The following is a 23,567-nucleotide window of genomic DNA, read 5'->3' on the forward strand; positions in this document are numbered from 1 at the left end:
CAGTATTGCCCCACTTCAATGTGATGTCACAGTTCCCGGATCTTGCAATTGCGTATTAACAAACGGCAGATCTTAAAACGACTTTTCACAACCCTGTTGATGTTGCTGTAAGTCTCTTACAAAGTCACAGATATCACCTTCAAATATCTAAATCTTACACAAATCTGCTAAACCACATCCTAGAAAGATAAAACCAGTGAAATTATTTGTATTATCGACAAAACCATATGATATAGTGTTTCCATGGTTCCCTGGACAGGGTTTTTTCAGTGATTGAATGGACCAACAAGTGTGGTTGTTACTGTTTAAATGTCTGTAAAGCACAGAGTGTGTGTATTCATGCCTGACAGCACCTAAAAGCTTGAGCAAATCATGTGGTTTCTTAAAGAGATTAAGCCAGCCCTCAGGTTAACTCTAACAGCATAAAGTGGAAGACAGAATATTCCTCTTGCTCTTTAATAATAGCCAGTCCTGCTACCAGGCATGTAGAAGAAAACCTTTTACCACCTCCCCACATTTCAATGTAGCCACACAAAACATGAAATAAGGATAACCCATGACATTTATTCCTTCTCTTTAAACATGGAGAATGTTAATATGTCAAGTTTATCCCATTTCTCGAATGTTCTAAGTGCTGCTTCAGGCCAATCAGTGGTATTTAACTAATGTCAGAATAGAGTTTTGAATCATGCAGTGGCATTAAAGAGAACTATTTTTAATAACCCAAAGAGTAATCCGTCCATAGTGCGTACCACAGTTTACGGTGGGGGAAATATAATCTACGTTATGTTATAAATGTCCTAACCAATTTAAGATTACTCTGATCATTTGTGTAATCATGCTAACTATAGTTTATTGACCAGTGACAACTAATAACACCATTTGGCCAATCAGCCCAAAGGCAATTAGTTACTATTCTAACCGTTAACCGTGCACACTCAATCCCACTCTCAGTCTCGGAGTCTAACCTTAAAAAGGTATATACAAAAACATGTCTCTTTAGTGTTTGGCTCCAAATACCAAACAGATCATTGTAGCATCCCATAATCCCCTCTGTTTCAGCCCTGTTCGAAAAATGCTGATTCTCTGTCTGTTACTTTAGATGAAAATAAGGAGCCCCTCCCCACGCCCCTCTGCGAGATATTTGGTTTAAAAAAACACAATAGGCGCTTTAGGAGTACTTTTCCCGGGAATAGTTCCTGGGATTTTGCTTTCAAACCAAAAATATCTGGAACTAGAACCTAGTTCATGGGAACCTTTTCACCCCTTTTTAGTCCCTGCTAGAGAGGTGGTACTTTCCTGGGGAGGAAAAGGTTCCAATTTCTGATTGGCTGGGCGGATTGCAAACCACACCCCGTAAAACTCTGAAAAGTTTTGAGAAGACGCCATTCTACAGTGGGGCAAAAAAGTAATTAGTCTGCCACCAATTGTGCAAGTTATCCCACTTAACAAGATGAGAGGCCTGTCATTTTCATCCGCGGTATACCTCAACTATGAGAGACTAAATGAGGGGGGGGAAATCACATTGTCTGATTTTTAAAGAAATTTGTTTTGCAAATTATGGTGGAAAATAAGTATTTGGTCAATAACAAAAGTTAATCTCATTACTTTGCTATATACCCTTTGTTGGCTATGACAGAGGTCAAACGTTTTCTGTAAGTCTTCACAAGGTTTTCACACACTGTTGCTGGTATTTTGGCCCATTCCTCCATGCAGACCTCCTCTAGAGCAGTGATGTTTTGGGGCTGTCGCTGGGCAACACGGACTTTCAACTCCCTCCAAAGATTTTCTATGGGGTTGAGATCTGGAGACTGGCTAGGCCACTCCAGGACCTTGAAATGCTTCTTACGAAGCCACTCCTTCGTTGCTCGGGCGGTGTGTTTGGGATCATTGTCATGCTGAAAGACCCAGCCACGTTTCATCTTCAATGCCCTTGCTGATGGAAGGAGGTTGTCAATCAAAATCTCACGATACATGGCCCCATTCATTCTTTCCTTTGCACGGATCAGTCGTCCTGGTCCCTTTGCAGAAAAACAGCCCCAAAGCATGATGTTTCCACCCCCATGTTTCACAGTAGGTATGGTGTTCTTTGGATGCAACTCAGCATTCTTTCTCCTCCAAACACGTCCAGTTGAGTTTTTACCAAAAAAGTTCTATTTTGGTTTGATCTGACCATACGACGTTCTCCCAATCCTCTTCTGGATCATCTAAATGCTCTCTAGCAAACTTCAGACGGGCCTGGACATGTACTGGCTTAAGCAGGGGGACACGTCTGGCACTGCAGGGTTTGAGTCCCTGGCGGCGTAGTGTGTTACTGATGGTAGCCTTTGTTACTTTGGTCCCAGCTCTCTGCAGGTCATTGACTAGGTCCCCCCGTGTGGTTCTGGGATTTTTGCTCACCGTTCTTGTGATCATTTTGACCCCACGGGGTGAGATCTAGCGTGGAGCCCCAGATCGAGGGAGATTATCAGTGGTCTTGTATGTCTTCCATTTTCTAATAATTGCTCCCACAGTTGATTTCTTCACACCAAGCTGCTTACCTATTGCAGATTCAGTCTTCCCAGCCTGGTGCAGGTCTACAATTGTGTTTCTGGTGTCCTTTGACAGCTCTTTGGTCTTGGCCATAGTGGAGTTTGGAGTGTGACTGTTTGAGGTTGTGGACAGGTGTCTTTTATACTGATAACGAGTTCAAACAGGTGCCATTAATACAGTTAACAAGTGGAGGACAGAGGAGGCTCTTAAAGAAGAAGTTACAGGTCTGTGAGAGCCAGAAATCTTGTTTGTTTGTTTATAGGTGACCAAATACTTATTTTACCGAGGAATTTACCAATGAATTCATTAAAAATCCTACAATGTGATTTCCTGGATTCTTTCCCCCCATTCTGTCTCTCATAGTTGAGGTATACCTAGGATGAACATTACAGGCCTCTCTCATCTTTTTAAGTGGGAGAACTTGCACAATTGGTGGCTGACTAAATACTTTTTTGCCCCACTGTATTTGCTCGCATTAGCATTATTAGCATTAGCCCAGCGCACCAACAGAGAGAGACTATAACTTTTGGCAACACAAAAAAACATGGGAGCGGTGGAGTGATGAGGGGGTGTCGGCGCTTCTGGCGATTTACTCGGAAGACGCTAATCAGCAGCTTCTACTGAAGCCAGTCCCCAACTCTGGGGGGACTCCAGGAATACGGGTGGCAGTATACGCCATGAAGTTGTTTGCGGCCTGCCATTAAAACCCAAAGCAGCAGAAGAAGGAGTGACGTCAGCAGCTTAATTTGCGTAATCCTCCATCAGGGACTTATTCCGGTGTGAACGCGATTTACTAGGACAGTTTTGGGACTAAAGAGCTCGGCGGGACTAAGTACTGGGAAGTAAGTACGGCACAGTACTTGGTGTGAAAGCGGCTAGTGGTGCTCTAGGAGGAGATTCAGGTGATAAGGTGTGGGGGGGGGGGGGTTACCTTGGTTGGTGATTGGCTAATGGTTAAACAAGCCAAAAAATCGTTATGACATCATAAAGTGGTCAAAATCTGATCAGCTCATTTTCAGACAGGTTTTATATTTTGCATAATAGTTGACCTTGAAATAACTTCACATTGCAGGTGAGAGGGACCTCCACCTCCCCTCCCCTGGTCTCAGCATCAGACAGTATGATTAAAACATTTTGCTGATCCTGCCTGAGGAGAGTGAACATGTCTTCAGGGTTTATTTTGTCTGCTTCCATTCTGGTTCGACTTGACATCCGAGTATCTTCCTACAGTTTCACTAAAAGATGGTTCAGCTGACAGGACCGTGCTGATGCAGTTCATGGTGCTAAATATACATAGTATGTATGGAACTACTGCCTGTTTGTCTTTATCTTGCCATCATGTACTGTTTTTGTACATAATGTTGATGTTCATTCTGTGAGATACAGGAGAAACGTCTACATAAAATCATATTTTGTATTCCTTATGCACCTGAATTACATTTGATTCATTTGTTTGTTCACCTGCCTGTTTGGCTATCAGCATACTTTAAGTAGAAGCTGAAATTATATTTTCCTAAACCAGCTGAAACTGTTTTTTTAAGAAGAAATAGACCAAGAAAGCCTATCGACTTGCTGTGTGAAATTAATATGTTTTGTTCTATTTAGGGTAGCAAATTAACGTCTTCCTGAAAATACACGAGCGTTCCTTTGATGTCTCATCCTCAGCATGACCATTACAATTAGGGAGATTCACAGACCTGGAATAAAGGGTTGCAAATAAAATATTTGTTCTGAGATAGATTGTTTTTTTCCAGTGATGCGAGTGGAAATTCAAACTAGACCTACTAGGCAAATAAACTACACCTAAAAGGAACTTTTTTGCAAAGCAATATAGTCGGTGATGACAATTGAAAATAAGTGGGTAACAAACAAAACATGTGAATAAATGACCGTCTATTACTTGGAATAGCGCACCATACGACCAAGAGTAAAAGAAAAATGTCAGGGTTAGATACATTTTGAAGCGTGGGGTATCTCTTTGCATGGTGCATTGAATGTGTTCATAATAACATTGCATAACTCTAGTTGCACTTGGACAGACTCTTACTAAGGCCAATGGTGGATGCAGGTGCTCCTGATGTCCCTATATTCAGTGTTAGGAAGTCGGACTGTGTTCATGAGCTTTAAGTCGTAATGTGGAAACAACAGAAACGAGAAAGATGTTTAAGAAAACACATTTCAACTTGAGAGGGCGTTTACATGGATTTAACCAGACACCGCGTGAAAGAAACAATATGCAATGTTGACGAAAGTAAAAGATAATTTGTGTATCTATCAGCCCAGTCATTCGGAACTGCTCTAAAACCTCATGGGTGCTAACTTGAACCATGCTTAATCCTTCAACCAAGTTTCATTCAAATTGGTGCGTAATTACACTGACAGACAAAGAAATACACAACGTTTTTTCCTTCTAATGTTTGTTTAAATCGGACTACATAAACTGCATATTCATACCTGAACAAAGACGGTGAAGAAGACAACGGTGATGATGGCTGTGAGGAACATCTCCCTCATGGGGAAGAGATCCTTTTTCAGCAGGAAGCCGAGGGAGAAGGCGATGGCTCCTCGCAGGCCACCGTAGGCGATGATGAACTGGTCCTTGGTCGTCAGCTTGACAATGCGGAACTTGTTGATCACATAGGTCAGACCAACCACACCTGGGAAGGACAGTGAAATGAGAAAGTGAGATTGGGTTAGGGACTTACTGGGTGAGTGTATGGTACCTGCAGAGATCAAAAGAATTTCTCTCCAGAAGTGCTTGCTAAAAACTACCACATTAAAGCTTTCCCTCATGATTCCCACAGCAGGTTTTCGTTATAATTACAACCAAAAAAAACGTGCTTAAAAAAAAATGTTGAGCCTTTCTTGACATAGCAAATCCATTAAAGTCATATCTGCTTTTGCCCCATAAGTCATGTGTGGTCATGCTTTGCTGCCCATTTAAACCTATCTCTACTTGCAGACATTCTTTTTAATTGAGTGCCATCTCCACCAAAGTATACAATTTAAATGTAATATCAAATTGAAGTACATGGAAACCAATTGCTGCCAGGAGGATTTGAAAAAACACTGAAAGGGGACCCATCATGCAACATGGACTTTTCCATGTCTTTTCTACATAAACATGTGACCCCTCCCCTATGTGCAAAGAGATTCTGAAAGTTTCAGAAAAAAAGATTCTCTCTCTTTCTGTCCTGATCCTGTTTTTTGGCTTGTGTAACCTCCCCCCCCCCCCACACACCTTATCACCTGAATCTCCTCCTAGAGCACCATTGTGTTCTTTGTAACCAAATATCTCTCAGAGGGGCCTGGGGAGGGGCTCCTTATTTTTCATCTAAACTAACAGACAGAGAATCAGCACTTTGGAAACAGAGCTGAAACAGAGGGGATTATGGGATGCTTCAATGATCTGTTTGGTATTTGGAGCCAAACACTTCAGAGACATGTTTTGTATATATCTGAGACCTATAATATATTGATGAAACAGTATAACAGGGGACCTTTAAGAATAGTTTTAAAAGAAGTGCTGCAGAAGTGATTTATAGTAAACAAACCAAAACCTGCATATTTTTTACTTTCTAACACAAGACACTGTTCATGTGATGTGTTCATGTGATGTGAGTAAGATGTGCATGATAATTGATTGCAACAATCCACAGTCACAGACGGCATATTTGTCTTTGGAAATGTTGCTCAAAGCATCATCAGCTCTCTACAAAATAAATGAAGGGGCAAATTCACAAAATTATTGCACGGCTTTTGCAGCCGCTTAACCTGCACCGACAAGACAAAAAGAAACTGTGTAATTCTACAAAGCCCTCCTGGCTGAGCTACCAAGAAAAAACATATCATATGCATTTAAAAGCAAAATCAGCAAAAAGATCCTTGCATAAAACGAGTCACATTTTACAATGACCAGATCTAGTGTAAAATGATATTGTCTTCAGTAGGGCTGTGCAATTAATCCTATTTTAATCTCGATTACGATTTTGGCTTGCAACGATTACGAAAACAACGTAATCTAAATAAAACCATTATTATTATTTTATTTTTTTAATATTATTTTTTATTTTTTTATTGTGTTTTCAGTTGAATTATACTTAAAGTATAGAGAGTAATCAACTGTTAAAAACATACTGTTCAAATTCTTTTTTCAATAAATGGATGCTTTCAAAGTAAATGGATAATCGTTTTTAATAATCGTGATATCAATTATTGACCAAAAATAATCGTGATTATGATTTTTGCCATAATCGAGCAGCCCTAGTCTTCAGAGAGGTTGTGGTTAATGAAGCTCATAAGGGGTTAATAAACTCTTGACATACGAGAATGTAATGAATATTTTTCTTATTAATAATGTATAATTGAAACCCAATGACATATGTATGGTGTCCAGCTTAGAGGCAGATATGATGATAATGAAAGAAGAGAAGATAAATGAACTAGGTCTGACTTGGGCCAGGAAAAAGAAAGTAGCCCAAGCCCAGTATGACTGTAAAAATGTTTACTCGCTATCAGCTATTCTTTTTGTGATTTTGCCCGTCAGTATTGCAGGACTGAAGGTACATCGTCATTTTCCCCACTATCACTCTCTGTCTCTCCAGACAGCACCCCACCCCCCAAAGCAGTAAACCTAGGGGCAACGCTGTGTAGTGTAACAAATCACCAGCAGAAGGATTGTGACGCTGTGTGAAGTCAACATGGAAATCCTCGTTGGCGCTTCCCTTACACACACTGACAGCTGTGTGATGAAACATAGAGGCCACATCAACTCCTGTCAGTGTTTCCACTTCCCTCTTTTAGAAGTTCCTTTTACTCGCATTGATTTCCTTTTTTGGGTAAATTAGACCTTACTTCAAAAAGATGCATTTATGTCTTTTGAGAATTGCTTTTTGATTTGCATATAAGCTCTGTCAATGACAAATCAAAGGCACTTTAAGCTGAAATCTGAAGTGACAGCTGTTTAAATCTATCAGTGAAAGCAAACCACATCAAAAATATGTTTTATGAGTTAACCCCGAAAAATATGTCAGATTAAAAACACTTTTTCCTATGCAGGTTAAGCGTTTTCCCTCCATACACTCCACACCCCAGCATGGAAACACTACTTTCATTAGAGGAAGTTGTGAGAATCACTAGAGCTGACCCATGACGCGAGACACCAGACACAGAAGGACGGTGACGGTGACGAAGGTCCAGTTCCAGTGGTGAGGTCCGTCCACCGTGGCCACTCCCAGGAAGATGAAGATAAGAGTCTCGCTGACGCTGCTCCACATTTTCAGGAAGTACTTGACGGTGGTGTGGGATTTGTGGGAAATGTTGGCTTCCACATAGGGTCGCATCGTCGCTCCACATGCTATTAACCTGAAAGGAGAAGATTCAAACATTGACTTCTGGGAAATATCAACAAACATCTATTTGGATAACAATGTTTCCAAATGTGCTAATGCTTGGATGTCTGTCAACTAAAATGAAACACTGTTAAAACGTTAAGATGAAGTAGGATTCATATTTAAATGTCAAAGGAGGAAGTGGTGGTTTTACTTAAGATATCATCAACAGTGACTTTTTTTACACTGATTTTGTAAATATGTGACGTAAACAAAAATGTCTTCCTCCTTGTCTAGGGACCACTTCTCTATTCCATTCTGGACAGGCAATGTGTCTATGTCAAAAATGTGGAGGCCCGAAATGAACGCTATTCATGTCCAGCAGCTGCTCAGCGGTCACCTCATTCCTACTCCATGTCAATATTGGTTTGGTTTTCAAAGCTGTAAGGCAGGGGTGTCAAACTCAAGACCCGTGGGCCAAATCCGGCCCGCAACTTCATTTTATGTGATCCGCAAGAGCTTGCAAAGAATACAATATGTTAATTATACGGTTACATGCCGCTTTACAAAAGCACGTTGCCCATAAACTACATGTCCCACAATGCATTTAGTTTTGTGACACACGCACTGAAGAGACTTGCAATTATTTGCCCTAGACTTCTGCTTTCAGACGTAGTTCATTTTTAAGTTATTACCCTATCCGATAATAATCCAATGCAGAGGCAATAATGTATTATAATACATTATTTTATATAAATTATTGTAACGACGAGACACCGTTACAAGAGCTTACGTGGACATGTGGATATAATCATTGTACTGTGTGGGGTATATTGACAACAACTTCCCTGTTACCCATGTATGTTGTAGCTGATTGTGTGCACCTGGTGCCCTGTATTTTGTCTCCTCCCCCCTCACCTGTGTCTAATTGCTCCCCTCTCACCTGTGTCTTGTTGTGCTGATTAGTGTGTAGGTATTTAGGCTCTGTTTCCCTGTCTGTGTTGGCGGGTAGTGTGTGTGAGATCCTGGTGGTCAGCTTCACAATTATATAGTTATATATGTATCTTTTTGTATAGTCTTAAAGTTACAAATGGCCCTTTGAGTGCAACCATAATGCGAATGTGGCCCGCGATGAAATTGAGTTTGACACCCCTGCTTTAAGGGAACGATGAAAGGAATTCAAACCAGCAAGGAGTTTCACTTCTACTTTGTAAACACCACAACAAAATGTAGTTTTGATAGAAAAGAGCCCCAGGCTTTGGAAAAGATTGTCCTTGAAAATACAAATTATTCGGCCCTGAGTCAGAGAGGGGACTCTGTATATCATCACTCCCTGTGTGCAACATCAATAACTCCTAGCACCTTAAACTGACGAAGGATTGAAACTGCAGGAGCCGATGAGAAACAGCATGTCAGAGAATATTGGGATGCCTATAAATCAAGGTTTGATTAAAGTGACGTTGGATCAGTTCAATTTATGAAACCACTGGGGATACAGAGTGTAATATGCCACGGTGTAAAGCTGAGTTACTGTTAAAGGGCAATGACTGAAATAGATTGTTCTTGCACTCGGAAGGCTGATATTGACCGGGACATTTAATCACTGAGGAAATATCAACATACTAAAAACATGTGATCCAAGAGGGATGTCACTGAAACAGCTGGAGTATTCCCGAGAGCGCACATGATACGCTGGACATGTGTAAGTGCGGATCTAAAGCAGAAAACTACAAGTCTTAACGATTCTAGGACAAACAATGCTGACAATGCATGGTCTCAGAAAAGGCTTTAAAAGACGTCTTCTGAATGCATACACGACAAATGTATTCTGATTTGTGCCATACATGAACAACATGTAGCTGCAATCCTTCCAATAGTTGCTTAGATAAATGCTGCTGGTGTCAAAAACTATTAAAAACAGTCAACTGTGGTTAACTTATGATGAATGAGATGAAACTCATTCATTTACTCTAAAAATGTCTGTGTTATTGTTGGTGATTATCCTAAGTTGCACATTACTTTGGAATAGATAAAGTGGTTGCAAAGGAACATTTGAGTAATACAAAAATAAAACACTTACGCCATGATGCCAGAGAGATGGAACACCTCAGCTGACAGGTAGGCCATGTAGGCGTACACAAAGATAAAGAGTGGCTCTATGACCCGCACATGGGAGGTGAAGCGGGAGGTAAAGGCGGCCAGGAGCCCGTAGATGACTCCAACTAGAACGCCTCCGATTGAAACCACCAGGAAGGAGATGATTCCCAGGAAACAGTCCAGCACCGTGACTGTGCCGGCACCTGTGTACTCCTCAAACAGGTGGTATAACACCTAGGAGAGGATGAGGAGTGTGAATAGTTATTAGAAAAAAGCAACAGGGGGGTGACAGTTTAAAAAGAAATCTAGGTTGTTTAATGCACCTGTATTGATTCTCTGACTGTGATCAAAAGAGGAAGAAAGATTAAGGACGTCATGATGGAAATGTGAAAACCGGGTGAATGTCAAAGCAAACTCAAATCCACAACGTGTACAAAATGAAAGATTGGTTATAGGTATGGATACGTTTTAAAACATTTAAGGTTGTCACACTTACTTAACATGTTTTGTTGTATATTTAAAAGGCTGCGCACATCCTTTAAACGTTCTGCAAGTAATTAGGAAAATATTGCTTTTACCGAATGGATAAGATGGAACCGTTATGACACTTTATGTATAAACCATTTAGCTAAGTGTCTCACTATGGGAATATATGTATGACAGGCATAATGTGATGCCAGGCAGGATGATCATGCAGATGAATGCTAAACGCTTTAAGGCTGATAAGCTCTGCTCGCGCTTTCTGTGGGTCCTCGACTCCATGCCTAAGCCAATGATGGCACAGTTGCCGTCCAGCTTGTTAAAGCGTGCATGGAAGCCAAACTCGTAGTTGAATATGACCGAGAGACAGAGGCCCACGGTGAATGAGCAGGGTTATGGAAATACTTGGCGAAGTATTCATTTACATAAGTGTTGTGATAGTTCAGGTCAGAAACAAAGGTTGTGGAAACTTAAGTCAGTGCCTTGCAAAGCTATGATGCTAGCGCTGTTGGTAACGTTATACTGTAGTGGAGCCGTTTGTGAACAGGCTGCTGTGCTGTGAGCTGAGGACAATTCAGTGGTGACAGACTAGTCAGTCAGAAGCTGTGTGTTGACAGCTTTAGTCCAAGGTTATAAGAACTAAATTAACTTTTAATATGGAACTAAATCTGATCACAACACACAAACGAAAGACGTATGTCCAGCACTATTTTAAATTTGTGTCAATGAGGAGCCCTCTTTGGGAAAAGGGTTACAAATATCTTATGTGTTTCAGAGGGAGAATATCTTGACGTTTCTCTTGCACTATTTGATGTCCTATATATTCATGTTGCACTGTTGGAGGAGCCTGAGACTGAAGGTTTTCATTGCCCTATCTACACTGTAGCTAATGTGCACATAACAATAAACCCTTGAATGTTGAATCTGAATCTTGAGAGCTGAGTAATAACTGACACGCAGTTAGCGCTGTGCTATTAATTCAGGAGCCTCTCAGGGATCATAACTGGGTGTTTGCAGTTTAATTATTTATCTGGTTTGTTATTTTATTTTTTCTTAAATATCATTTACCTCGGTTATGTATTTGTTTGTTTATTTATCTGCTTGTTTGTTTATTTATTTATTTTATGTTTTTCCTATAACAAATGTATTTCTTTAAGAAAAAAATAATATATATGTTAATAATTTAGTTTTTGGGAGAAGGGGTGGGATTAAATAAGTGTAAACTTCTTCCCACCCCTTTCCGGATGTGTAATTAAGTAGATTATTTGTTTACACAGAATTTAGAATCAGTAATATTTTTTTATATTTGAATTTTGTATTGTATAATAATTCTCATGTTAAATGTTTGTATTATTGTTTTACACATTCGAAATAAATCAAATCAAAATCAAATTGGAGAACTAACAAAACAAAATTGTCTGATAAGAAAAAACGCTCTAAAGTCTGCTACCAGCCACATATCCCCTGTGGCGGTCACTCACCACAGTGACAGCATCGTTAAGCAGAGATTCTCCAAACACCAGGATGTGCAACAGTTCATTGATGTGGATCTCCTCAAACACAGCCAGCACGGCCACAGGGTCCACAGCGGAGATGATGGAGCCGAACAGCAGGCAGGGCAGCAGCTCGATCTTGTGAAGGATGGAGGGATTGGCCGGCTGGATCTGACACACGGCGTACAGCAGACCCCCGATGAAGAAGGCGTTCCACAGGGTCCCCACCACCGCAAACATCAGGATGGTGCCCAGGTTCTCCATGAAGGGCCGGATGGGCAGGAAGTAGCCGGCATCGAGGATGATGGGCGGCAGCAGGCAGAGGAAGAACAAACGGGAGTCCAGCACTGGGGGGACGTCTTCTCCAGCTAGTTTGATGAGCCCCCCCACAAGCAGACCCACGGTGATCAACAGGCAGCTCTCTGGCACAATGCTGGACACACGAGGTATCATGTGGAACCCTGGGAAAATGGATGAGACAAACAGATACAATTTAGTGGCATGTTTGGAGATGTAGAACAGGAAGAAGGGAATTACCTGGAAATCAACTGCCGGATCCCTTGCTTTAGGCCTCAAGAGAATTTGGAAGTGGAAGTTTGTTTGTTTCCGTCTGAGTGATGTTGCGATTAACTGGAATTGTACCTATTGGTTTTCTGACTAAATGAAAGGCAAAAGTAAACTGAGTTCTGGCCAACGACAACATTAGAAGAGCAATGAGCTGTGACATACCACACTTCTGTGAGTACTAGCACCACCCTCGTTACAAATTCTAACTTCTGCAGAGCTCTTGGGTGAAAAGAGTAGCTAGTGTATGTGACATGTAAGCAAATCAATGATAATACAGCAGGAAATTAGTATTCTCCATTGCTATCGTTTGTCGGAAATGCAGAAGGAAATACTTCAGATGTCTGTTTAGGCTGTGCAGACATGTCAGAGCTTGCGTGATGTTTTTTGTTAAATTTGACTACAACCTGAAAAAAGAGAGCTTTTAAAGAACTGATATTCTAAGCAGTGATTTACATAATAACAGTGGTTCATTGTTATAGATGTAGGTAGTGGAAAGAAACAAATGCACTGTATGCTGATTAGTTACTGGTGTGACAAAGCTAAAACAATGGCCTTGTGAATTCTTGAAGGAAAAAATGGAAATAATATGCTAAATATTTATCATATACAGATCTCACATGACCTGTTCAGCAAGTCTAGGCTGCCATGATCCTACATATTTAGGACAAGCTGTATGTGAAAAGAGAACCTTACAGCTTCTATTTGTCCTCTGAGACCCACATAATAGAAATAACCTTGTGAAATGATCTGCTATTGCTTGAGGCTGCTTGGCTCACAAGTTACAGCACAAACATATCTGTATGGATTCCTGACAAATTGTTAATGTTATGATTTACAAGCACTTACTGCCGGACAAATGACAAAGGTTACTACACTTTAAAAGGCCCCCCTTAATGTCTGACAAGTTAACATGGGAACATAAACACCCTCACTCCTGGGCTGCTATGAAGTTTCACATGAAAATATAAAACACAGCATTTTGGAGGGGTCCCAACACTGGACGGGTTGTCGCGGGGAGGAGGTGCTGCCGTACTGACATGTATTGTTTATTATTGACATTTTAGTTTTAGCTGACTGATTATTTGTTTATTTTTGGTTTGTCTGTTTTTGTATGTCTGTGTGGAATTGTGTTTGCCCTGGTGTTAAAGATAGGGTAGGTAAGAATGGAGAAACCAGCTCGAGTGCGCTAGAATTTGAAATTACACAACCGGAAAAAATCTGCCCCTCCCTTCAGACTTCCTCACAGAGCCCCGCCTCCAACACACACGAACGCGCACATGACCAATGAGGGCACGAGATAAGTTTGTGCAAAGATGGAAGGCTGACAGGCAGGTAGGCCATCCAGTTATTTTAGCCGGGCCGGCTCAGATGATTGGTCGTGCTTTTTACAGCGCCACGGCTTCCACAGATGAAATGTTTTATGTGTTTATTGTCAAAGCATTTAATGTATTCATTGCTATCGGGATGTTAAGAGCACTCCATGGAATATAAGTGTTTCTGAAGTGAATTACCCCACCTTTAAGCAGTATTTACATTGTTACTCTACCTATTTTTCTATAAAGTGAAGATTTCTTTACCTACTTTCGATACATGCTCTGAGAGAATAACTGTATGCTGTTGAAAAAACCCAATAAACAAAGTTTAAAACAAATATAAAACACAGACATGCTATATGAGGTGACGGGAACTGCAGCCTGTGCATAAATAGCCAACAAAAGAAGATGAAGACTTCAAAGAGAGAGCAGCATGTGTCCCATAGTGAGAAGTCATTCCGGCTTGATTTACGGTACACTACAGCAACCCACTGACATCCGGTACTGTCGCAGCTGACTGCATGCTGCGTGAACACTGACACACAAACAAACAGAGAAATATGACCCAAAATGTGCTACATGCTCACACAGGCTAAACAAGGTCATAGGGGTAGAGAGTGACTCATAGTAGATTGCATACTATTCAATAGATACAAAAAAGAACACTGTCAGCACTTTAAATAATTCTGCCACGTCAACAGCACTGTGAAGTTGACCCTTTTTTCCGATTTCATAGTAAGGGAAACATAGCTCATGTGAGAAATGGCCCCTGCTTTGCATTATATTCAAAAAGGATTTAATGAACTTGTGACTGACACAACAAGACCTGTGTGTTACAGTGTGGGTGTAATTATATTAGCGATGGAAACAGAGGGGTTATCATGTTGATTTGATGCATGCCAACAAGTTATTCTTCACATCCACCCGAAGCAACAGCCAGCCACTACATGTAAATATGTGTTCCACCCACCCCTATCATTTTAGATGTAAATGGCGAACACAGTTTTTAACCCTTGAAGCTGTTACAAGCTAAAAGCACACAGTAGCACAAGGTAACATATCAATAAGCAGCACAGCTACAAAGCTGAAGCTCCTCAGGACAAGAGTGGATGGTGCAGTGACAGCAGCAGCACCATATGGCACAGGAGCCACGGGGGGGGGGGGGGGGGGGGGGGCACGACTCAGGCCTGCTCCAGTCTGATTACGTTTGCACAATGAGGGTGGTGCTCAGCTAATTAATATTCACTAATGAGCACATTGAGCACTTTGCTATGTCATGTTCAGGCCTTGCACAAATGCTGCCAGTAAATTACCAATCAAAGTAAACAGGTCATTAATTATCAAGACATACTGGAATTATATTTAACCTGTATTTGATCATTTCAACGTAGCAGGGTTTTCTCATTGTAGCATGTGAAACTTAAGCATCGTGGGAATAGAAGACATTCAGAGTAGGGGGATGTGTGTTGTTACTCAGCTTGAGGACAACAGTAGTAGTGTTTCAGCACACAAACCTAACAAGTGCATGTCTGTGGATTATGCAGCTGCATGCCGCTGGAGCCCTGGTGCTTTGAGGAAGGATAGTAAAGAGGTCTTTCTTTTCAATGGTCTAAAGAGGGCAACCACCCACTACTCTACAGAGGCTTCGCAGGAAGGTGGTTTAACAAAGATATTCTGTGATGGCTGCTTCAAACACAGGAACCAGACTTTTATTGTGACTGTCCTTAAATGCTTTTGTAGCAGGATATAAATTCAATAGCTCATTTGGACACTATCCAAAGCCCTATGTTATTTAGAAAGCTGCTATTATGAAAGCTAACTTTTATGTTCACAAAATCTTAACCCCCTATAGACACTCTTACATAATTAAGAAGCTGCATCTAAGTGTTTGAGACATCAACACTGCAGAGATCCCTGTTCGGCGTGGGGGACACCGGATCACACAGGTGGGCCTGCACAGCTCCAGCAAGCTAATTGGCTGAACATAAAAGATAACAATGACAGGCCTTCAAAATGGAAATGATATCCATGGAAGTATTTTTTTTACACAATGGTGCCATTAACTAAGAACCAATATCAGTTTATCACCTTGCTTTATTACAAATGTGTGTAAAGAATTGCAAAGAATGTAATGATATCAGTTTGCCAACACTTTATGCATGTATATGAGGTCTGCTACCCTATCCATTTATCATTCTCTTTAACAAGGTGAGCCTGTTATGAGTTGACCTTGGTCAGTTCTGTTCAGCTGGTAGCCAATTAGCTGATGTCAACGCATACAACAGTGTGACATGGGATCCAAAGAAACACGATCTGCAAACAAAGAGCAGTTACCTCTACGAGTCAGACCCCGAGGGGCCTTGTGCTCTACATCTCTGAGCAAACGTGTTGCATATGACAACGGGCTGCAGGGTTGCACGAAGACAGTAACTTATTAAATCTACCTAAGAATAATTGATGGTGTGTTTTAATCCTAATAGACAGACACAGAGAATGTAATGAAACTAATTCAAATAAACACATGCTTAATTTCCACAATGCCAACAGGGACTACATTGAGTTGTAGACAGGGTATAACAAATCCATACACCCAAAACTTGATCTGCAGTGAGCCACTGAGGAGCCAAAGGGAGAACTTCTGTTCATTAATGCACAATGTTTCTATACGACTCACGATAGACCTACCCATACTTCAAGGCTCTAGAAAAAGAAACAAGTATAACTGGATCCAGAGGGTGGCAGGGGGTATTATTAGAGGAGAAGGAGTCCCATGATCCCTTGTGTCACGTGTGACCAGTGACATTAACTATAGGACCTGAGCCAGCGAACTTTTGGCTCCGAGCCTTCACTCTCTGAATCATGAACCATGAATAGAAGCCACTGGGATCTGGCATTAAAAGTACAATCAGGCAATTCAAAATGAGAATTGAAATTCATATGGAGAGACTGTTAAAGGCAAACATAAACCGTTTCCTGTCAAGGTTACCGTGGCAAATGTAATATTATCAGAGGTCGTAATTTTCATAACATAGCAATGCCTCACATTTCTCAAATAAATACAAATGTGGTATTGAAGTCTCAGGCTCGCCCCAGCAGAAGCTCGGCAAAGAAGCCATTTAAATACAACCTTCAATAAAAAGATGGGCAGTGTAGTCCTTGAGGAAGTAAAGGAGCAAACATACCTCATTCACACCAACGGTGTTTCAGGGCCGGTTCGGACGGTTAACGGTTAAGTCATGACGCAAACGATGACGCAGCACCGGTCGGACTCTGGGCAGTGTGAAAAGAGCCGGAGCTAAACCGAAGAACCGGTTCTGAACCTGAAAAGCTCTAGCACGGAGCTTGAACCGGAGTTGCGTCGGAGTGAATGAGGTAACAGGTCATGACTGGATTGATTAAACGGATTACTGCTGGAATCTCGAGCAGTGGCTTCAACACTGGATCAGAGAATGACTCTAAATGACCCATTATCATCCATGGAGGACGAGGACGGACAAGTGAAGATTGTGCATAGTGGGCAACAAGGATGAGATCGAGACAAAAAGCAATTTCACTCTTCTAAATGTAAGAAATCTCAACACATCCAGGGCCCGGTACAAAAAGCTTGGAGGATGGAGCCTTGAAATGTCCAACCAGCTGGTGGATAGGTGGTGACAGTTAACCCATTCTTAAGTCTCTCAAGCATGACTCCAATAATGGCCTTCAGTGCTCATCATGTGAAGAGCCATAAGAGTGGATAGGATAAGTGAGAAGGAGGGCCGTACACTTCAAAGAACAACTGAAAGCACACGACTTCAGTGCTGTCAAGACATATGTTTGAAGGAGATGTACTGAGTAGAAGAAGAATGGTAAGAAAGGATTTGAATGCCAGCAGATCCTTGAAATGTAAAATCAGGCGGTTCATCCTGGCTGCTTGTCAATAATGGCAGGCGCTGCATCTTTATCCCCCCTGAGAGTCTTTATGCAGCAACGTTATTGAAAAGCAGCAACGGGTAACAGCTCTTTCACTTCTGAATGTGTACCCAGTGTCAGCATGGCCTGGTACTTGCTACACACAATCATTCCCAACGCCAAGAACTGTGGCCTGTTGCCAGGTTACTAATTGTACACGGCTGGCAACCAAAATACGCCGGACCAAGCAAGGACAAAAGAGAGAAAACGTTTAAAGAGTTACTTTGATAAAAAAAGTTATCAGTGATACGTTTATTTCATTCTTTTTCAAAAAGTCAAGATGTTATAGTGGTTAGCTGGCTTTCCACCCACACACCATACTGTGTTTACAGAAACACATTTATTTCAATGTGGTGTTTGCATGAGCAACAGGACTCTTTATACAAAAAAGGTCATTGTGAGTCATTGTTGAATGATTGGACCCACATGGTTGTGTTCCTCGAGGTGATTGCGAAAGACCAGTGTTGGTTTAAATAATGAATAATGGCCTGTGGCTGGTATATTTCATTATGATCCCTGTCGCCATATCTGCACAATACTACCGGCTCACACAGGTTACTCCTCACATTATTAATAGGAACCTTTTATCCTAAGTATAATTAAAAAGCAACACAGAAACAAGCCACACTATACTCTGGAAAAGCACAAATAGAGAGAAAGTTTTAGGCTTCAGAAGTGAACAAAAGAACAAGTTAACATTAGTACAGATACTCGCTTCACCTTTATACTGTAAGTTGTCTTGAGACTGTCTCATTTCATGGAGACCTCAAATCCGGCATCTACCCATGAAACAGAAAATGGCGTCATGGGCAACCACTAATTGCTAGAATATTCTTCGGCTAGGACACCTAAAATGATGATAACTGCTTGCAGCCCCGTGACGCATGCACAGAATGGCGGACAACCAAACCAATCAATATTCATTGTTGCTTTAATTGACTTAAAGGTCTTGGACGTCGACGATATATAGAATCATCTCATTAAATGTGAGGCAAAGAAATCTATTTGTAAGATTCTTAGCATGTACATTTCTTTCATTAATTAAACTTCTGTGCTAAGCCATAATCTAAAAAACATATTCAAGATAACATGTGAAGCCCGGGAAACCTTTACTCAAGCTTTGCCAACAGTGTGGTTTCCAATGATGCACCTCTAATCTTTCCTTCACGCGCTCTATTGATAAGGTAATATTATGGCCCTTATCTCTTTATGGGTTTAACGAATCCTGTAACTTTGGACTCTACAACAAATGTAGTATTACCTTAATTTTCTAAAAGGAGAATCATATGTTCTGTACTCTAGACTCAGGATTAAGTCAATACTTTGTTTATTCTGGTGAGCTGCTTTAAATGCACATTTCATCAACAAAACTGTTGATTGAATTTTGAAACAAAAAAGATAATTGTAGCAGGACACACTGTTCTAGAATCAGTTTACTGGTGGTTTATTGGTGAACCTAGTGTTACTGCATACGTCTCCCACCCTTGTTGGAGTCAATTGTTCACTATAGATAAAGCAATCTATGTGCATGTGTCTTGGTGAACCATTTACTAGGCAAACAGACACGTTTAACAATTGCAGCATTGATGAAACTGTGTTATTAATGCTGTAATGGGTCTTATATTGTTTTTTCCACCCGCTGACACTTAATTAGGATCACAACCATGTCTGGTAATTACAACGACAAACACGATCTACATCTTTGCAATTCATTAGGTGCAAGAAATAAAACAAACCAATGAATGTTCACACAACAGGCAGTGAGTTTTCCCTCATTGGGGTGAAACCAGGTCGCAACCATATTAAACATCGCTAAGGAAGTGTAAAGACTAAGTTCCCATTGAATATGTGCTTTATTTAACGTTCACAAAGAACCTTTTTCTCAGTTCATGTTTTCAAAATCTGCACTTATACGCCCACTGCTAAACATTTTGACCTGAGTGAACCCACGCTGTCCCAGGAATTCCCTGATCAAGGATTAAACAGAGAAGAACACATAATCTGACTGTTCTACAAAGATCTGTAGGTACTTCTACTTTGACTGAATAGCTTTCTCTTCAACAATGTGATTATAGGATACACGGTTATTGTTGTTTTGTGCTGTAGCTACCAGAAATAAGAATACAAAAGGTCTGTTAATTATTAACAAAGCCTGCGATTATAACAATCAGTTCAGTTCTATAATTTGCACTCCCAAAATGTTTGTTTAACAAATCCATATCAAAGCCTCACAAAGGGTCTAAATACTGTTTTTCATTGACTTTGCCTCTGTTTAGCCGATGCTCTCTCTCTTTTCTTTACTCTAGGAATAAAGGTTTCGGTTGACGTTTAACTCCCGCTTCCACAAAAACTATAATCGGATAACAGCAGCTCTGTATGTAATAGTGTAACACACATCTTCTCTTCAAATTGTTTGGAGAGTTTTGAATTATAAATGGATGCTGAGCCTAACTGTACTCATAATACATGTTAAAAAGCTTAGCTGGAAGTAAAGAAATACCGGTGCCAAGCAGCTTCAACCACCCCGAGACAATTCAAAAAGGTGTGTCCTACTCCCACAGGTACAAGTGAATATAATCAGATCTGACCAAACTGAAAGGTCAACATTCAAGTCGGTACCTGCCTGGTGGATATTTGATCAGTCCATAAATTATTAGCATCACACCCTAAAACAGTGTACTATTCATTCAGACCAAGATCTGTTTATGAGTTTCCTTTTGAATATTACAGGAAATTAAATTGTTCATTTAGATAATAGCTTGTAAACTTTGATTATTCCTGATTATAACAGACCTCTCAACCTTTCAACAAAGCCTTCAACACAGTGGATCACTTTATGAGAGTTTTATAGTTTTGCAGTGTCAATCTGAGCTCTCATGTCATCCGACCATTGATAAAGAAATTGATAACGTTAAAGAATAGTATTTTTGTATGATTCTGGCATGAAGCTTGATTACAGGAGCCAACAAAGAAGACATTTCATAACTATAAAAAGGACTTTGCCATTTTCTTTCACAATGTTAGGGCATATTCTAAGAGAAATTACATCATCTAGGTTTTCATTTATATCAAAAATATTTTGCACACCGGGAATAATCAATCCATGTAAAGTATTTGTGCGAAAGATAAGGACAGAAAGGCGCCCTGACAGCGTTGCTTAAGAAATACGTTTACTGTTGCTGTGCGTTTAAGCTTGAAAAATATGAGTACCGTGAACGTGAATAAGTTCGCTCTGCCGAGGCTGAGCAGTGTAGCTGTCACATTAAATTACCCACAGCCCATTCTCAGACACCCTTGGAAAATCAGAGGCTTAAGGTCACTTATGTTTGCAGCTGTCAGCGGGTAAACTCCTACTGCTTCAATTTCTTTTCTGCCTCCCTTCTGCTTGCTGGACTTCCATCATTCCTTAACCTCACCCTCTCCTTATCCTCATCTCTCATTTTCCCTCAATGCCCTTGAGCTGCGTCCTAACAAGAGAGCAAGTCGAGCAAGGTGGTTCCTCTCTGCCCGTCTGGTCCCTGGAGACCCTGGGCTTCTTGCCCAGTCAATAAGGCAGTATCTTCCCTGGCTACAGGCTGGTGCTCAGTCATGGCCCCGGTGTCACAGGCAACTGACAAGCTGCTGGCTCGCGTAAAAAAGATAGCAGATGACAATGCAGTGTTTTGTGGGAAGCACAATGCAAAGAGGCATAGAGTGAGTAACAAGGGCAGTGTATTGAAAGTAAGAGGAAAGAAAGGAGTGCAACCAGGAATTGAGAAAGAAGGAGCAATAAAGCGTGAGGACACGGAAGAACCCGAAGCAACAGAGAAAAGTGAGGAGCTGGACAGAAGTAGTTAAGTTTGGCACAATAATGAAGTAGCCCAACTCAAATGTCATTTTTGAGACATCTTTTATGACAATGCCTCAAGGCTTTGCTCAAAATAGCAGAAGGTTCCCCTTGACAACTTGCCAAATAGTTGCTATTCGACATCCAGATTGCTGCACCAAGCCGCTTAGTCATCACTGTTTCTACAAGTAAGGACAGCACTGGCAAAAGAACGGGACATCTGAACATGAGGCTGACAGATCTGACGACGAGTATAGCAAAATAGATTCACCATTGAGTAGCTGAGTAAATTGAGAAATTCTGGTCCAACTTGTTATGTCAGCAGGCATACCAGTGGCATATTTAATTGGTATTAAGAATTCAGACTGCAGGTTGACCTACTGGGCAGAGATTATGCTGTAACTGAGAGATAGATGAGTTTTTTCCTGAGTCAATTATTGTGAGCCCAGTAAGACTATATCAGTTGAATTATCTAAATTAAATCAGAAATATTTATTCTCTTCAAAATGTGCTTTTGATCCAAGGAGCAGTCTGGTAAAACAGACTCGACCTATGTTTGTTTTTATACGCATGTAATTGTGCATCTGGACAACTGGCTGCAAACATGCTAACTAACCCGCAATGACTACACACCTGTAGCCAAACCTATAACCTAACCCCTTAGCTAGCATTTCCTGGAAAGACTGAACAAAAATGCAGGGCTTCAAGCAACAATACATGCGTGACATTCACATGATACTCACCTAATTTCATTAAGGAAGCCAGCAGGATCCATAATGAGATCTCAAAGGGCGCCTGTATGTGATGGTAGTCGAGGGTGAGCACAGGGAATGCCTTTTTAGTGTAGTTGTACTTTTGCTCCTTCTCTTGGGGATTGCTCACATAGTCATTGTTGGTGGTATCGGGAGAGCTAGCAGCCCCGAGAGGAAGCACGGATCCCTGCAATAAAACAAGCACGATCAGCAGGAGCAGCCCCCGCTCAGGTAAACTCTTCCCGGCCGGGCTGTGTGAATCTCTCCTCGCAGGCATGTTGTTGAACGAAAGAAGGCGATGTTATTTTAAAAGAAATTAGTGGCTTGAAAACCAAACTAGTTCCAGGAAGTTCAACACAACTTATTTGGCTTAACCGAACCAAACATCCATTCTGTCAACTAACTAGCTCCACTTTAGCGTTGTTGCCTGTAGCCAGGTAAACAGTGACACAGGCCGTTGTGAGAAAGCAGGAAACGGCGAAATGCTGGATGTCTTTTAACAACAATGCAGACAAGTGTGCTGTAAAAGAAGCAAGCCTTTCCTTTCTGTTCTTACAGCAGTGTTTCACAAGTTGTGTCAGTGGCTATGAATGTCCTCCTTGGTGAAAGATGTCATTGTTGATGCTGGAGGCTCAGCGGCATCCCCCTCCACGCCTCTTCTTCCCTCCGACTGTCCGAGAAACACGTCCGTGAGGCGGCTAAGGTGCTCAGATACTGACCTTGAAGAGATGCCACACTGCTGTCACATTGCATTTTTGCCGCGTAGCCTATGTAATTCAACTTTTTGATACAAGTGTCCGTATATGCGGCATTCCCAGAACCGTGTTCAGGGGAGGACAAGAAGACCTCGGTCGGGACTCAATCCAGAGGGAGGATGCGGTGGGGGGGACTCGGGGTGTGATCTCTGCCCAGCCTTCAGTGGCTTTTCCCTGGTTGTCAAACGAAAAGTGGCGACTGGTCTTGTCTGCGTTGGTGTTTAGCTCCATACAACCTTCAAAAAGCACACCCTTTCGCGGAGGTTTGGTGGATGGGAGGAGGAGGAGTGGTAGGGGAGTGGGATGGACGACTATACTGACACCTATAGGAATGGAGGGTTAAAGTGTATCATCATGAGTAAGAAAAATGAATAGCAACTCAGTAACTGCTGTAACAAATTCTTCAGATACACATAAATTCCTTTTTGGGATTTGCTTTGTCTGGTTGTTATATAGGCAGTAATCTGATAC

At 41.2% G+C, this 23,567-nt stretch overlaps 1 protein-coding gene across 2 annotated transcripts in view; it reads right to left on the minus strand.

The window, feature by feature from the left end:
• slc9a1a (solute carrier family 9 member A1a) overlaps positions 1 to 23,360 on the minus strand; it is a 44,950-nt gene extending 21,590 nt beyond the window's left edge. For both annotated transcript variants that reach the window (XM_079640100.1, XM_079640099.1), the window contains exons 1-5: positions 22,333 to 23,360; positions 11,921 to 12,393; positions 9,943 to 10,193; positions 7,679 to 7,896; positions 4,987 to 5,189 (exon numbers count right to left, since the gene is read on the minus strand). In XM_079640100.1, the coding sequence (XP_079496226.1) occupies positions 4,987 to 5,189; positions 7,679 to 7,896; positions 9,943 to 10,193; positions 11,921 to 12,393; positions 22,333 to 22,618 (1,431 nt within the window). In that variant the 5' untranslated portion in view covers positions 22,619 to 23,360. The remainder of the gene's footprint in view (positions 1 to 4,986; positions 5,190 to 7,678; positions 7,897 to 9,942; positions 10,194 to 11,920; positions 12,394 to 22,332) is intronic.
• Between the last annotated feature and the right edge of the window lie 207 nt (positions 23,361 to 23,567).

Source organism: Notothenia rossii, assembly GCF_949606895.1.
Source record: "Notothenia rossii genome assembly, chromosome: 7".
Classification (NCBI taxonomy): Eukaryota; Metazoa; Chordata; class Actinopteri; order Perciformes; family Nototheniidae; genus Notothenia; species Notothenia rossii.